General features: G+C 44.1%; 1 protein-coding gene across 3 annotated transcripts in view; it reads left to right on the top strand.

Annotated features, from left to right (window-relative positions):
• The window catches only part of HAL (histidine ammonia-lyase), a 146,798-nt gene extending 130,169 nt beyond the window's left edge, over positions 1–16,629 (top strand). For all 3 annotated transcript variants that reach the window (XM_069629828.1, XM_069629830.1, XM_069629829.1), the window contains exons 18-20: positions 8,948–9,056; positions 9,154–9,223; positions 16,050–16,629. In XM_069629828.1, coding sequence (XP_069485929.1) covers positions 8,948–9,056; positions 9,154–9,223; positions 16,050–16,184 — 314 coding nt within the window. In that variant the 3' untranslated portion in view covers positions 16,185–16,629. The remainder of the gene's footprint in view (positions 1–8,947; positions 9,057–9,153; positions 9,224–16,049) is intronic.
• Positions 16,630–16,992: the final 363 nt, after the last annotated feature.

The following is a 16,992-nucleotide window of genomic DNA, read 5'->3' as shown; positions in this document are numbered from 1 at the left end:
TCAGAGTGGCCACGCATAGAACAAAGTAAACCTATGCACACTCGAAAGTCTCTGACATGAAGATTTGGTGAACTGTGATGAGTTTTCGATCTGAGGGGGAAAGGAACCCCTATTGAATTCCAAGCTAGAACTAACTTTGTGGTCCAAGACCAGAAGGCAGAAGGCCTACATGCTGTGAAAATGAAGTTTTGAAATCAAGAGGGCTGCTGAGTCTGGGGAAAGAGCAAAGTCTGGAGAAACCTGAACAGAAGTTGTGGGAACTGTTTAAATATTTCAAACTTTGTTATGAAACTTTGATGATCCAGAGTGATTCAAGCTTGGGGAAGGGAGCTGTGGGACAGTTCCGTTATTGTTGAAAGAACATTGAAGAAGAAAGCTGCAGAGCCACTGCAGTGCTATCCTGACATTTCTTTAATGCACTCTTTTTTTTACGTTGGCCAAATCCTTACACAGTATCTATTTAGAAACTGAGAGCAAGTTTAGGTTAGAAACGGACATCCTTTTTGTTTTTGTTTAGTTTTATTTTCTTTTATGGTTGAGACTTCTCCCATATAGCGTTGGGCAAGATAGGAGTTATCCCAAACCCTCATCTTGATAAATAAAGGTCTTACAAACTGTATCCTTGTGTCTGCGTCTACCTTTTCGCACCATAACAATCTCTCAATGGCCTTAATTGAGCACTGGATTAAATATCAGAGCAAAGCTCCACGTTTCTTATGCTTGTATTTTAGTTGATGGAGCTTTTGATCTTAATATTTATATTACACCAGTCGCATTGCCATAGTATTTTCTTCAACATGCCAGTGTTTAAAATACCTAAAGATCCTGCCATAAGATGCAAAGATCTTTCACATGTGTATCCATGTTTAAGAAGACCGGTATCAGACTTCTTCTTGAACTCATTAAATAGTGTGTTTTTAGGGGGTCTATGATTTTTCTGCACAGTAAAAACCTCTTCTGACCAACCCGTGACTTTAAAGAGACCAGACAGAGTTCCAATTGGATCAATGTGATAGGCACGCAATTGGTGGGGATCAGTATTTTCCACCATATTAGTCCCTCAATGAGGTTTATATCTAGTGTATTAGGAAATGAGGAATTTCCAATACATAAATGAGAGAGAATGACTTTCGCCTCATAGAATTTGACTGGTGTAAAGGAGAATTTAGCAGGTTTATGGTTCATTCTTTTCATCAGAGTTGTTAATGAAATAGCATTTTTTTTTTTTTTAAATTTTATTTTATGTTCAAGATCCATTCTCTCTTGAGGCTTGCTAAAAAGTAATACCTGAGGTACCTCAACTGGTTGACCACCTCCAGCTTCAAAGCTCCTAGTTTCCAGGCAAAGCCAAGGGATTTTTTACTAGAATAGAAATTCATAATCTTGAACTTTTTAATGTTGATAACAGTAATTATCCTGCTGTGTTGATTCATAGGTTCTCATCAATTCTCTGCAGAGGGGAACACTTCCCTATGAGGCTAGGGAGGTGAGGCCACTACCCAAAAGTCCCTGTAGAGGTGGTAATATGCAGGAAGACCTCCTAGGGAGGGACTCCCCTCATGAGGATAAGGACTCCCATATTGTGAAGAACCTCCCTAAACCCTTTCCTTTACAACCCACGACCCTGGTTAATCCATCAAATAACCATCCAAAGAGTACTGTTGTGTGCTCTTGCAAGGTTTCCTCTGTATAATCAGTAAAATCCAACATAACTGTGATGAAGAAGATGCAGGGAAACAAGAAGAATAACTTTAGGATGAATAATCCAAGGACTGTGACCAAGTGGTTTCAAGGAAGCATGAAGAGGACCTTGAAACAACTAGAACGAGACGGACGTTGCGCGGGGTGGACCCCGCTGTATAAAGTAGAAATTGAAGGACCCAGACTCTGGGAACAGGAAGTTGGCCTGTAGCCTCAGCAAGGGAAGCTATAGAGTTGGGAGAAGAGGACCTACCGAGAGGCAGTCTGCCCTCGGGAGAGAGAACCTCAAGCAACAAGAGGAGAGGCTCCCTGTGAGTCAGGATGGAACAGACTCCACAGACACTGTGAGGAAGTTGGTGGTTGCGTGACCTCCAGGAGCTGGACCGAGTGGTACAGAAACTGCACCCAGACCGCGCAGCAGCACTGAGTTGGGGACCAAGGAAGAAAGACGTAGAAGACTTGTGTGAGCAAGAAGCTGACACGAGACTCCTGCATCCGTGGAAAGGAAGCCAGAGCTGCCGATGAGCGCAGCAAAGCATTTGGAGAGTGAGCGGGGCTCGCGTCACAAGCGGAGCAAAAGTGGAGCAACGCAGCTGCCTAAAAGGAACACCAAGGACTGGTGAGTGAAAGGGGACATCACTTGAAACCGGCGCTTACTAGGGGCAGCATGAAAGTGAATGAAGTAAATGAAATGTACAAATTGAAAACACCTGAAGGCACAGGTTGAATGAAAGTTCAGCAGCAAATAAAGCATTTACTAAATTGAATACCAAACTGAATGAAAACCTTATTGGTAAATGTACGATCTGATGAAAGCTAAATGTGAAAGTGCCCATTTGAAAGCAACACACGAAATAATAGGAGTGAAAGAGCATGACGGAAAGATGGGGAAGAAATAAAACCACCACGAAGTGAACTTGATGCATGAATACAGTACGGCCAGGCCAAAGGCTGGCAAAGGATAAGTGACACATTTTGGCCTAGCCAAGAGGCTAATCTGGAGAAGCCAAGAGAGTGTGAGCCTTCACATAAAGCCAAGAGGCCAACAAGGAGAGTGTGAATCTGTACACGGGGGCAAATACAGAAGAACCTGTGTGGGCTGAAAAGCCTAGAGTTCATGGTTGCGTGATCTGTAATGGGTGGACCGTGTGGGCTGACAACTGTGCCTAGACCAGGGAACACTCTATTGTGTAAATTAGAGACATTGTTGAAGTAAACCAAGAAGATGTAATTCATGTGAACTGTTAACTCAATCCAAAAGGAGTGGCAAGTTGATATAGAGTTGTGTTGCACATTGACAGACTGAAACCAAGTATAAGTTGGCAAGTTGAAGTCTTGGGGAAGGGAACCGTGAGACTTGATGAACTGAAATATTGTCTTGAGGTCAGAAGCATCAAGACCCTTTTCTTTGAAACTGTGTTGCCTTGAACTTGGGGAAGGGAACCTCAGAACTTTGTGTTGATCACCATTTTGTTTATTGTTGACATCCCTTCACATTGTTTAGCTTCAGTTGTGAGGGCAAGGATAGGTTTTGGACACAGACAGACTTATAAGTTGAACTTTATGACACAGACTTTCTTTAGTTTTGTTGAGGTCGGGAAATCCCTCCTTAGCAAAGGGCAAGTTAGGCTTTCAACCATCCTGACATTTGAGTAAATGAAACCTTTTATTTTGAACTTTGAATCAGTTGTCTGTGTCTTGCTTCATGATGGCTTCACGTTACTCTCCCTCTCGCTACTACGAAGCCAGCTGTGATCTCTGTTATAAAAGTGGAACAAGGCATGACACAAGGGTATACCTCCTTACACTCTTTTGATAACATGGGACGAGGGCAAGCTATACTCCAAGAAGGGGATTTGAGCTGGTAACAGTAGCAAGCCACACAGCATTGGTACATGGGTCAGGCGCTTGACCTAGTCATCGGAATAGGGGGAACAGAGACCACTCCCAGCATGGGATAGGAGGCTTACCAGTGCAAATGAGTCTATGCTACCCCAGAGGTGGGGCGAGGGAGTTGGCATGACCAAAGGACCCCACATTTTCTCTTGAACGTGCCTTGGATATTTTAAACGGTATCATTTTGATCACCCAATGCCATGCATGGTCCATTCAGGCTCAAGTTCTGTTTTCTTTTCAAAACTACCCGGTCAGAATGCACTACCAGACCAATGGGCCGCTGAAGAAAACCAACACTCTCCTGGCAGACTCCTCTCATACCAAGGGAAAGAATCGGCAGTCACTGCATCTTGGAATCAGCAAAGCGCTGACAGAATCGAGCTGGGACCATCACAGAGACTGTAAAAAATGTTATGCCTTTGCAATGAAAGGATCCCTCTCTGTGGGGGTAAGAGACGCAGAATGGGACCTCAGAATGGGGGGGGGGTGTGTGTGTGTGTGTGTGTGTGTGTCCGTGTGTGTGTGTGTGTGTCCGTGTGTGTGTGTGTGTCCGTGTGTGTGTGTGTGTGGGAAGGTTGTGAGAGTGGGGAATTGAGTAGTGTCAGTTATAGACTGGCGAAGGGAAGGGTTGAGCAGAAGAGGGGGTAGAAGAAGGGAGAAGGTACTTGAGAGAGGTTGTGAGGAGATCAGATGGGCAAAGGAGGCAAAGAGTAGGGGGAGAGAAAGAGAGAGTGGGGAGAAGAGGTCCTGGCCTGGGGTATTCAGTTTTTAAGATGATCTACAGGAGCTGTGATTTTGATCAGCCCGTGTGCCCCAGTGCCATCCACAGGGTCTTCGCTTTTCTTCATACTCCATGTGGACCAGATGCAGAAAGCAAAGGCTATGTCACCCTGAGAAATGGTCCTATGGAAACAGCTCTGTCAAGTGCCATTGAGCCGAGTGGACAAATATAGCTGGCTACTGAAAAAAGGTGCATGGAGATTCACACAAGTTCTCAGCCAGCAAGTTCACCAAACCAGATTTTACCCTGGGGGCCATTTTGGAGCCAACCAAGTGCACCTGCGTTTTATCGTGCCACGATTGTCTGCTCTTTTACATGTAGGCCTTTGCTGCCTCTGAGAATCTTGTCAACCCTATGACCTTATGACGTATGAATTTCTATTAAAAAGATTCAATTTTGCCTCTAGAAATTGTATTTACATATACATCCTAAATTTGAGGGTGGTTTCTCTGTTTGGCCTAAAGTTCATGGACATGTGGCCAAATTATTATTTCTCTGGCAGTGGCAGTCTGTGTCAATGGGAGGGGTGGCGGGGTTAGCTGTCAAAAGGTTAATAGAATCGCTTTACTACATCTATCAATGAATAATCCAAAGTAAATGTTGGGATCAGCACATTTCTACTGAAAATGAAACCCCTTAGAATGTAAGAGTTAGTATACATATTGAAGAAGAATAGAGGTGAGGAAAGGACACTGGGGGACACCTCATTCTATCTGGCAGCTGCTTAAGGAAGGATACAAAGGAGCATGCAACCATATCCTTGTCAGCGATCACGGGGAAAAACTCAACTGAGGACAAGGAGAGCAATCTGCTGCCATCCAGTTTTTAGCAACACAAGTATATGTGCAGACGGTAATGTCAGTAACAGTAACTGTGGGATGTGGTCTCAGTCGGAGCCTGAAAAATGAATCCAGCAGCAAATCATGTTAAGGTAGGCCTACCGCTGGGCAGAGGTGGATGGCGTACATTCAGGACATCTGTGAACTGGGTCCAGATTATCCCCAGCTGGCCGTGGCTAGAACTTGTCATATGCCCACAAGCCCTGTGACTGACTGCATTGGGTGGCTTTTTCTATTCAATGACTCATTCCTCATACAGATGAGGACCCCATTAGAAGGTGAATGCACGGTGGCAGACACTCGATGTATCTTTAAAGGTTAAATATTACTTTCCTTGATCTGCTGAAAGCTTCCCGATGAGGTGGATGTGATGCAGGCAGGCGGGAGAGCTGGGAGGTTGGGGTTGCATTCTTTTAGATGTTAGGCAGATTCTCCACCAGCCATCAATTAAACAATGTAAATTCCTTTTATCATCATATGCCCCTGCTAAAGGGGAATACCATTGTCATATCGGTCCCTCTTCGTCCAGTGGTACAGAGGAGACCAAAATGCTCTGAAACTGCAATGCATCAGATGTACTTTGAAAGATAATCCTATTTTAGGTCTGGCTTGACCGAACTTTCACTCTATGCCAGAGCTCTTGAAGATGCAGGTTACATTGACCCTGCTGCTCTCTGATGCAGAGCAAGGGCATCATAGTGAAAGCTCTGCTATACTGCCTGACATCTTGCTTAAGTTAGTTCTTGAATGTTGCTTTTAAGAGCTGGTTTTGATTTCCGTTTATGCTTCGGATACTGTTTTCCACTTTTGTGTTGCATCGTATTTCTTTTTTTTTGTTGCTGCAAATCATTTTTATTGACTTTTTTTGAGTTTTGGGATGTACTAACTCTCAGGGCTGTCACTTAAAAGCAGCTGAGAAAAACAGGGGTCAACGTGTACAATACAAAGGTGTGGAATAGGATGCTTGGGATGAGGTTAAATTCCCAAGTAGTCTATTTACTTAGCCGGTATCGGAGATCTGAGCTGACGGGTGGGTTACACAGTGTGGTTGATGCTTTTGTTTAGGCAGCATTGATTAGATCAATCCTGGTGATTGCAGGTTATTCATATTACAACACACATATAACCAGTGGGCGTTGGAACAAGTAAGGTAACCGTTCGCAAGACCAAGGCAGGCGAATCTGAGGTTATCAGGTAACGGCTTAATGGTGGACGTGGGGCGGAAGTGCTAGTCATAAAGTATAAGTGGGCTAGAGTGAAGCATAAGCATCAATGGGGGGGGGAGGTTATTTGGTTAATGTACGCAGGCACATCAGAGTTGGATCTTCTGTTCCTAAAGCTGGAAATGCACACCTTGTGGACCTCTTGAAGTGGTTCTAGAATTCCAGACCGAATACCATTAGGTATCACGATTCGCCTTTTGCCGCCAGTGTTTGTCTTTTGAATCTGATTGTAGTTGGGTTTTTGACCTGCAATAATCTTAGCCGTCTTTTATGTACATATTTCTTTGTGTAAGAGTCCAAGTATTTAGGAGCAATGTTGAGGAGGATTTGCAAAGTATTACCATTGATTTTGTGTTTTATTCTTTTGCGACGGGGAGCCAGGTGAGGGGTTTCTGGCCTGCTGAGAAATGGTCTCAGGGCTTGAGTCCCAAAAGAAGTCTAGCTGCTTTATTATTATTGCAGTTGGTTTTGTTTTTTTGTTACTCCTGGATGAAACACTAGTATAGGTGAGAGAGTATAGGGACTCTGGTCACCGCAAACGTTTGTATTGTTTCCAAGTAGGGAACAATTCTCCTATGCATGTGGGATTGGAAGTGCAGTTTACCACCTAGCAAGTATATTCGTGGTTGCAGTGAGAATTTGGTGTTGAGAATTAGATCTAGACCGTTTACCGGGTCTAATGGGTGGGGGCTGTCACCATGAGAGGTGGCCTTTTGATGGGTAGCGTTGCCCAGTTTGGGAGCCCAAAGAAGTTCTCTTTTAGAGTGGTTAAGGCATAGATAATGATCTATGGTCCACCTGTGGTTTTTCTGGAGGTGTTGAGTCACGTGCTAATTGTTATCAGGCTCCAGGTTCAGCATTAATATTATTACCATCTATGGCAGAATGAGGCCCCCCTCCCATTGGCTGGTACACCAATGGGTTATACTTGATGGGAAGGCTTGCTTCTTCATCTGACTTCACCAGTTTGTCATACCACCCGTTTGCCTTGTTCATTGCCTTCTCTGCACGATACTCAACATCACCTCGCTCATCTAGCCATGGCTCCCTGTCCTGCCTACATTTCTTGCCTTGCCTCCTCTCAGCCCAGCTGCATCCTTCCTCCATTCTCTTCCTTTTGCACCTCTGCACCATGCTAGTATCCCCTGGAGTAGGTCCCCTTTGTACAGCGCACAGTTTCTTCCCAGCTAGGCTCACACTTTACAAGTCCCATATATACCATGCATAGTCCTGCCTCGCTTGCGAAATCACCACTTTATTCTGTGCGCTGCCTCCTGCCAGTCTCTTCCATGTCATTGGCCACCTTCATCCAAGGCTGGCAGGCTCCCCTGCCTGCCTTTATACTGCCCTCTTAGTAACACAGGACTAAACCATTTCACAGCAGTATTCAGGGGGACTAGCTTTAAAACCTCTCAATGGCACAAGATTCCGCATTATCTAACCTGGGCCCGAGGCCATTAACGGGTGGCAAAGCTAATGTCTACATCAACCTAAGTAATTATGGTCAAAGAATATGGCCATGATGGATTGGAATTCTTGTATATAATCCTTACGACTCCCCAAATTCATGATGGTGGCCATTAAAATAATCCTTGGCAGAGCCAGTAGTTCTGCCTTTGCAAATGTGGAGAGTAAGATTTTCTGTAAAGCCCCCGCAATACAAAAAGGATTGACCTATACGTTTGTAAAGCTAGACCGTTTGGCTTTGCTAATGCTTGTTTTTTATCCATTCCTCATTTAATGGTTTAATCATTGATGCCTCCCTAAGTGAGATGTGTTTTATGTACTAAACAAAAATGATTATGCTTATTATTATGCTGAGGCTAAGACCCATAAATATAAGGTCACCCCTCTAAATTAACTTTCTGTGGTGGTCTTGCCCGAAGTCGCAAATTTATTGGTTGGAAGTTCTAGGCTGGATTAAAATAGTGGAAGGGGTCTCGAGAAAATGTGATCCCATATTGGTACTTTTCGGCCTGGAAAAACGGGGTAATCCTTGGGAGAGAGTTCCGCACATGGCCCACTTTTTGCTCTTGGCTGCAAGAGCGTGTATAGCAAGTTGGTGGAAATCGGAAAATCTCCCAACTGAGCAGATGTGGTCTGCAAAGGCCAAGGGACTCTGAGGTGGAGACTTTAACTGCTCAGCTCCATGAAATGGCCTCCAGCAGAGAGATAGAGTGGGCCCCCTTCAACGAACTTTACAAATAATTGGTAAAAGAATTGCTTCTTGCCGCGTAAGGTTTGTGAGTGCCCGAATATTGTGAACTGAATCCGATTGCTCCTCTTTTAACCAAGGGGGATGGGAAGGGGTTATGGGGGGGATATGTTTTTGTTGAAATTGATGTTATTTTGGTGATTGATGTGATATTGACTTTTACTGTTGAAATTTAATACGAAATGGAAATAAAATCAAATTTAAATTAACTTTCCATTGTGTTGTAATTGGATGCATTTGTTGATGCCGAGACATTAATGATGCCCCTTTTCCAATGTTTTTTTTCTTTTAGTGCTCGCCATTGAGCTTCTCGCAGCCTGCCAGGGCATTGAGTTTTTACGCCCACTTAGAACCACCACGCCATTGGAGAAGGTCTATGACCTTGTGCGTGTTGTTGTCAGGTAACTGAAAACAAACCTTGCACTGGAGTTTCACTTGTTGGAGGCCCGTTGGAGGCCGTTAATGATCTGCTAATGTCCTTTCCTTTCCACCCGCCAGGCCTTGGCTGAAGGACCGATTCATGGCTCCGGATATCGAAGCTGTGCACAGGTTGCTGGTTGATGAAAAGGCAAGTATCACTGCTTACGGTTATATCTCCTCGTTGTTGTCAAAAACCTATTGAAGCTTGGTGGATATATGGACCTTGACACTCATTTTGAAATGAGTATACCACAGCCATTTAGCTCACGTAAGCTCATTGCTCGCTAGATCGAGTAAGAGGAGGATCCAGACTCTTAGAAATTGGCTGAGATAATTTCAATTTATAAAAAAGGGGATCGATGTGACCAAAGTAGCTAAAGTTAGGCAAAGTTTGAATGCAGTACCTTCTCGGAACAGTACAAGCAACTCTGACTACAGGTATAGGCAACCCAACCTTTGGTATAAGCCTGTACTACATAGTTTTGGTAGCGTGTTGAGCAGCCAGGCTCATCTCAAGAGGGGAACTGTGAGCAGTAGTGGAGTTACACAAAGATTCACAGTTACAGGTATTCAAATAAACTCTTACACTCGAGGTTTCTTGCATAAATAATTATTAATTTATTTATCAGTCAGTTATAAAGCCTTCTTCAGAAGGGAGCAATATAATAGTAACATACAAATACACTTCAATACTGTACACTCTGTTTCTGAATCAGAAAAGGCCCTTTTGGGATAGCCCACAAACACAACCTACACCCACAGGTGACTTCAATAACTAGAACTAGGGTGATGGGGACATTAATATCTTACTGTTGGCATTCAGAACACTCTTAAAAAGTTGGTAAAAGGCAAAGGTTATTAGAACACAAGAGATCACAAGTTTCTTAAGCAGGGCAACCACTTTTAGATCCTCTTAGAAGAGTCCTACAATTCAATAGGCTAAGCCAAAGTCAATAGGCAAGAGTCTTGTATAGGACGAAGCACTTCTGGTAAGTAAGTAGAAAAGTATTTGCACAAGTTCTTAGGAGTCTTTGATGAAATGAAGAATCCAATGTAGGGCCACAAGCTGATTAGACTTGTGAGTTGTGGAAGTTACAAGCACTTCTACAGCAAGAGGTAAATTCTCTTAGACTTGGTTTACAGTACCTTAGAAATGAAGAAAAGATGCAGCTGATGACTTCTGTTCCTGTGCAGCTCTGCAGATCTCACTGTTCCTGGGTCGCAGTCATGAGGACAAGAGGGAGGGCGTCGGGAGACTCCTGCAATGCACTGGGACGGTCAAAACTAGCAACCGGCAAACTTCACTTTCAGTGGCTGTTTTGCGTTTCAGCTCCCTGCGTCTACCGCAAATAGCAACACTGCGGTTCCTGGTTGTTGAGGTGGGCTTTCCTTGCTTCTGGGGTCCTGCACTCTGTTGAGGGGGCTCAGGCTTGGTCAGTCCTGCTTCTTGGGAGTCCAGAAGATCTTCCAAAAGCTCTAGGCCAGCTTAAAAGCAACGCACACAATCTGGTGTTCCTCTCCCTGGCTATACGGTTTCCAGGAGCACTCTGTGGAAATTCAACCAGCTCCTAGATGGATATCCATGTGACTTACTTTGGAGTTGATTGGTCCCACCACTCAATGGGAGAAGTCGTCCTTGCATGGGCTTCTCTGTCGATACGAACTTGGTGTTTCAACACTGCAGCAGGGCTTCACCGGGCAAACCAAGGGTCCAGGAGTTGCAGCATGTGTCCTCTTCAAGTTGTTCTTCTTTTCCTTCGTCCAGTGGTCGACTCTGCCTTCCGAGCCAAGAGACTCACCTTTTATTCAGTTCTCTCGCATTCATTGTCGCTCACCCAGCAGGGTGGCTGTCCTTGCCGGACAGTCAGCCAGCCAATCACCACAGAATGCATTTGGGTCTTCTAGGAGACTAAGCACAGGGCGTTTTGGGCACCTCCCTCACTTCCTGCCTACACCAGACACTCTGGCGCCAGAGGCGGGCTTCACTCCTGAATCCCACCAAAGGCGAAATGAACAAGGAGACCAAACATGGTTTGGCGCGCAGATAAAATCTCTAGGACCTTTCCACAAAGAAATGGTGAAAAAAGAAGACCGGGGGCCATTTTGAAAAAGATGGCTCCCGCGGTTGCTTTACCGGAGCTGCGCAGCCCGCGGTAAATGCAAACCGTGGTAGTTCAAACAAAACGACTCCACCAGCCATTCAATGAGGGAAGGGTAACATATAAAATGTTACATGACCAACTAGACAAAGGGGATACTAAGTAACCCCCTCCAGCACTCTATTGTAAGATAGTGTGTGCTGGGTCTAGAAAGTTACAATGGTAAGTAAAGTCAATTTCACTTTACTGCTTTGGGAAACAGTAGTTTATCCCAGAGAAAGGTATTTAAACCTTGGGGAAATCTGAAAGACTTCCCTGTGTCACTGCACGGATGTCGCTGTGCGACACAATGTAAAGATGATGCCTATGAAGTTTGTCAGATTCCATAACCAAAAGAAACAAACTTAAAATTCACAGCAAAACATATTTGAGAGTTGGGAAAAAGGGTCACACTCTCTCCAGGTTAAAAAAAATTAAGTCCTCAAAATCCAGCAACGTTGCTGGGGGTCTCTTAGGTGGAGAGAATTAGCACATTTCTGAGAATTCTCCCTAAAAGCTACTGCCCCATATCACTGCTTGATGCAAGTGTTAGGCAAGATTGTATGCAGTACCCTTCGGGTGCACTACAACAACCCTGACCTCCTGGCAATAGGAACCCAACCTTTGGTATACGTCTGTACTACACAGGTTGGTAGTGTGGTCGAATAGCCAGGCTTCTATCAAGAGGGGTCAATTTGAGCTGTAGGAGAGTTAGAGAGATTCACAGTGACAAGTATTCAAATAAACTTGTACACAAGGTTTCTTGGTTAAACAATTATAAATTTAACAATGAGTTTCAATAGGCCTTCTTCAGAAGGGAGCAATATAAAGCAACACACAAATATACTTTAAAATACACACTCTTAGTTTCCTAAATCAGCAAATACCATTTGGGATGGCCCACAGACACCACCTACACCCTCAGGAGACTTCAATAGTTAGGGTGCCGAGGACATTAATATCTCACTGTTGTATTTAGAATATTATTGAGAGGAGTGTCAAAGAAAAGAGGTTTCACAGGTTTCGGAATAAGACGAGTATCCACACAATTATTCTTAATCCGGTAAGTACTTAAAAAAAAAGAAAACAATGCAAAGTCAATTATGTGTTTTTGCCTTCCTTCTAGGAAAAAGTTAAGTAGAGGAGAGAAGAGTCATTCAGGGAGCCAGGCTAGCCAATGTTAAGTTAGCAAAAGTCAAGGTGAACTGAAGCACTTCTTGCAGGTAAGTAGAAGTCTTGCACAATGTTTTAGAAATCTTTGTAGCAAAAGTAGAATCAAATGTAGGGCCACAAGCTGTTAGGCCTATGAGTAGTAGAAGATGTAAGCAACTACATGAGGAACCGAGACAAGTCTCAACTGAGATCAAGCAAGGTGGCACAGCAAGAGGTAAGTTCTTAGACTGGACCGTACCTTTAGGTTGAAGAAAAGTGCAGCAGATGGCTTCTGCTCCTGCGCAGCTCTACAGATCCTGGTGTTCCTGCGCCTCAGTCGTGGGGACAAGAGGGAGGACTTCTGGGGACTCCAGCACTGCAATGGGACGGTCACCGACCACAACCGGCAATCTTCAAACAAGTGGCACTTCAGTGTTTTCAGCTCCTCGTATCTACTGCAAATAGCAACACTGTGGTTCCTGGCTGTCAAGATGGTTTTTTGTTGGATCAGGGGTCCAGGACTCTGAGGTGGCTCAGGCTCGGTTAGTCCTGCTTCCTCGGAGTCCGGAGGATCTTCCTGGAGCTCTTGGCCAGCTTAAAAGCAACGTTCACAATCTGGTGTTCCTCTCCCTGCCTATTCGGCTCCAGCAGCGACTAAAGTGGAAATTCAACCAGCGTCGAGAGGATTTCCAGGTGGCTTACTTTGGAGTTGATTGGTCCCACCAACTCAAGGGGAGAAGTCGTCCTTGCGGGGCTTCTCTGTCGATACAAATTCAGAGCTTCAGCAGGGCTTCACCGGGCAAACCAACGGTCCAGGAGTTGCAGCGGGTATCTCTTCCAAGTTCTTCTTTGGATTCCTTCGTCCAGTGGTCGACTCTGTCTTCCAAGCCAAAGGCCTCACCTTTTTATGCAGGTTTCTCCCATTCATTCCAGCCTAGCTGCCAGTCACCCAGCAGGGTGGCTGTCCTTGGTGGGCAGCCAGCCAATCACCTAAGAGTGCATTCCTGTCTCCTAGGAGACTAAGCACAGGGAGTTTCAGAGACCTCCCTCACTTCCTGCGCCCGCCAGACACCCTGGAGCCAGAGGCGGGCTTCACTAATGAATTCCTCCAAAGACAAAATGAACAAAGTGACCAAACCTGGGTTGGCACGCTGAGTAAATCTCAAGAAGGACCTTTCCACAAAGAAATGGTGAAAAAAGACCAGGGCAATTTTGACAAAAATGGCACCCGTGGGTGCTTTACCGTGGCTGCGAAGGCAGCCCGTGGTAAAAACACACAATGGTAGTAAAAAGTAAACCACTGCCACCAGCCATTCATCGAGGAAAGGGTAACATACAAATGTTACATGAGAAGCTTGGCAAAGGGGATACTAAGTAACCCCTCCAGCCCCCTATTGTAAGATAGTGTGTGCTGGGTCTAGAAAGTTCACTTTACTGCCCTTGGAAACAGTAGTTTATCCAAGAGAAGGTATTTAAACCTTGAGGAAATCTGAAAGACTTCCCTGTGCCACTGCACAGAAGTTGCTGTGTGACACAATGTAAAAGATGATGCCTATGGAGTTTGTCAGACTCCACAACCAAAAGAAACAGCGTTCAAAATCACATTAATATACATGAGAGAGTGGGAACAAGGGTCTCGCTCTCCCCAGGTTAAAAATTCAAGTCCTCAAAATCCAGCAAAGTTGCTGGGGGTCTCAATGGTAGAGAGGAATTAGCACATTTCTGAGAATTCTCCCTAACGGCAAGTGTGGAAGGCTTGGGTCTGTCAAGCTGGCAAATTACTATTTATTATGTTGGATTTGTTTCTGAAAAACAGGTTATAGGTTAAAAACAAGGCACACAATGGGATCTGTAATTTGGGAAACCCTACAGTATGGATTACTTTCTGCAGATACAGAACAGAAATTTGAGGCCTTTTCAGTCTGTCGTGGTATTTCAAGAAGTCTGTTTTAAAACACAAAGATTCTCAATCGCCAACAAACGAAGAAGAGGCATATAACACTTTTTTTTTAAATAGCAAGATTCTTCTGGAACAAAGCAGCTCCGTGTCAAAACCAGTGTAGGACCGATCACAGAATCAAAAGCAAAATCTCACACAAGCCTGAAAAGGATTTCCAAATTTCCTTTATAGGAACCTCAAGTTTTTAGATTTGATATGCTGTATGTTCTGAACAAACCAAGGAGGACATTTCTAATTGCTTCAAGGCACTATTGAGGCTACAAAATCTGAAACAGCGAGTTGTGCCTATCGGTAATGACCCACTTGCCTAAGTTAATGGCATGAGCACACTGAGGGCCGCACAGTGCCATTATCGGCATGTATGGCCCGCCATGGCGGAAGTTGCGCCATTAGCAGCCATATCTGCACGGCTGCGCCTCTGCTGAAGTCTGTTTTCTGTGTTGATTTTATGACTTTAGCAACACAGAGAACAGCCTTCAGCATAGGGTAGGACCATTAGAAGTGTCACAGGTACGTTTTTTCGTTGCTGATTGCAGGGAATATGCGAGGGAGTGGCATGAGCATGCAAATCTTGGCTGATCCCAACCCAGGCTTTATATCGGCCAACACCCGTGCTCGGAGCAGCCTGGTTGGCTGTGTGCCCCTCACAGGTTGCTAATAAATCATTGTAGCCTGCACTAGATGGCTCTATTTTGTGGTAGGTGACCACTGTCAAAGTTAGTGGTCCTGAACTAAAGGGCTACAATGAGGGCAACGGTCACATAGCACACAATAGAGAATGATCGTAAGACCTCTAATGATATAACTTGTGCAGGGGGGTGTGGTTGATGAATGGCAGCCTCACCTCGGGCTTCCTGTGATACACCTGTTCATATCTCCTTTACAAGTGCCCAGTGTGCGTATTTAACAAAGGGAAGCTTGGAACGCAGCCTTTGCAGACGGTCAGAGCCTCCAGTCAGAGTTTACTAATTGGCTTGAACAGGAAGCTGTGAGAATAACCAAGGAGAATCATAAAATCCAGGTTTCTATTATGGTTGGAACCTTGAGTCAACACTTTTTCTTAAGAGAAGAAATCATATTCTAATGCAAATTACTTTTCCAACTTCACAACAGAAGTGTCTTTGCATCCTGTTCATCCTTATTTAGTTTGTAAAATGTGATTACTTTTCTTAAATAAGAATTAAAATGGTTAAATTGATCTACCTTAAGGTCTAAACGAGATGTAATAAAAAAGGATTTAACCAATGTCTTTCGACCAATCCTAAATCGGATCCCTGGTCCTAATCTTGATTTGAAAAGTCCAGAAATCGGGAGTTGTGGGCTTTTTGTGAATGGTCCCATTGTTATCCTAGACACATGTGAAGATAATCTCACAATTTATTTACCACTGCGGCCCTCCGGTATGCTAGTTTCATAGTCCTTTGTGTACAATTATGGTTTCTGCTTTACATTCTTAAAAATGGTAGCACCAAAATTCCCAGTGTCAGTCGCGCAGCAATTACAAACTGCAGCGCGTTTGCCTGTATCAATTTTGAGGCATCAGAAAGCTTTGTCATTTTGTAATTCTTTCTTCCTCAGCATAGGGAGTTTTTATTTACCAATTGTCTTCTATTTTTTCATGATTTAACTTTAAATAGTCCAGGAAATTAAAAGAAACCCTGCAGTGGTGCCGTGGCAGCTTATTGTTTTGAGATTTTAAAAACTTTTATTTTCTGAATCCACAGGTCTGGGAGGTAGCCGTCCCATACATTGAAAAATACAGGATGGAGCATATTCCAGAATCCAGACCCGTTTCTCCAACCGCTTTTTCATTGGGCGCATCAATGAACGCGTGCTCCCTTCATGACCACAAAATGTAGTGTGGACTGCTGTCTTGTAATACCTGTGTTGTTGAGCGTGTGTCTCTGATGGTTAGTCATGTATCAGCATGGTCTTGCTCATATACATATACACTGCAAGGGGTGGTGTCTTTTGTTGTATGGGCTGCATTTAGGAGAGAGGGTTTGATTCCTTTCCCTTGAATAACACGCATGGCATCGTACAATAGACTAAAACTTTACAGTTTACATATTATTGGGCTCTTATTCTGGGCGATAAATTGCCGATCTGTAGTCGTCATTGATCCCGTACACGCGTGTTCTTCTCAGGGCATGTGGTAAGAGCACTTCTCTGTCAGTACTGTATAGCGCTACGTCAGTCTTCACAAGGGGTTCAGCCGATGTATGGATTTCTTCTTAGAAAAATAACTTGTGCTGTTCATTCTGAAAAGATTATTTTGTATGAATAAAAATATATTTGAACACACGCTGGATACAGCCTTCTTTCTAGTGGTGAAAAACATTGATGGTTGTACCAAAAGGGTGTTCAGTTGCATCTGGTTTTAGGTAGCAGGCAGTTATGGCTATAGAAGGCCCTTCTTTTCTCATTGTGACTTCAAACAACATGCCAGACATCAATCACATTGCTCTGGCCATGGCATACTCCAATCCTTTTGTCTCGCTCAGTATTACTTCAAAAATAACATTATGGCCTTGGTTAATTTGCCAAATTATGAGTTACAGTTATTCCAATTTAGAAGTGCCGGACTTCATTGGGGATTGGAAAAATGACCACTGGTAGTTCTATCAGTGGTAATTTCTCAATTGTTCAAGAGGAAATACTTTGATG

This window comes from Ambystoma mexicanum, chromosome 12, assembly GCF_040938575.1.
Source record: "Ambystoma mexicanum isolate Mex_15411 chromosome 12, UKY_AmexF1_1, whole genome shotgun sequence".
In the NCBI taxonomy this organism is placed as follows: domain Eukaryota; kingdom Metazoa; phylum Chordata; class Amphibia; order Caudata; family Ambystomatidae; genus Ambystoma; species Ambystoma mexicanum.
Note: the sequence above shows the minus strand (reverse complement) of the source record. Positions and strands in the feature narration are given on the sequence as shown.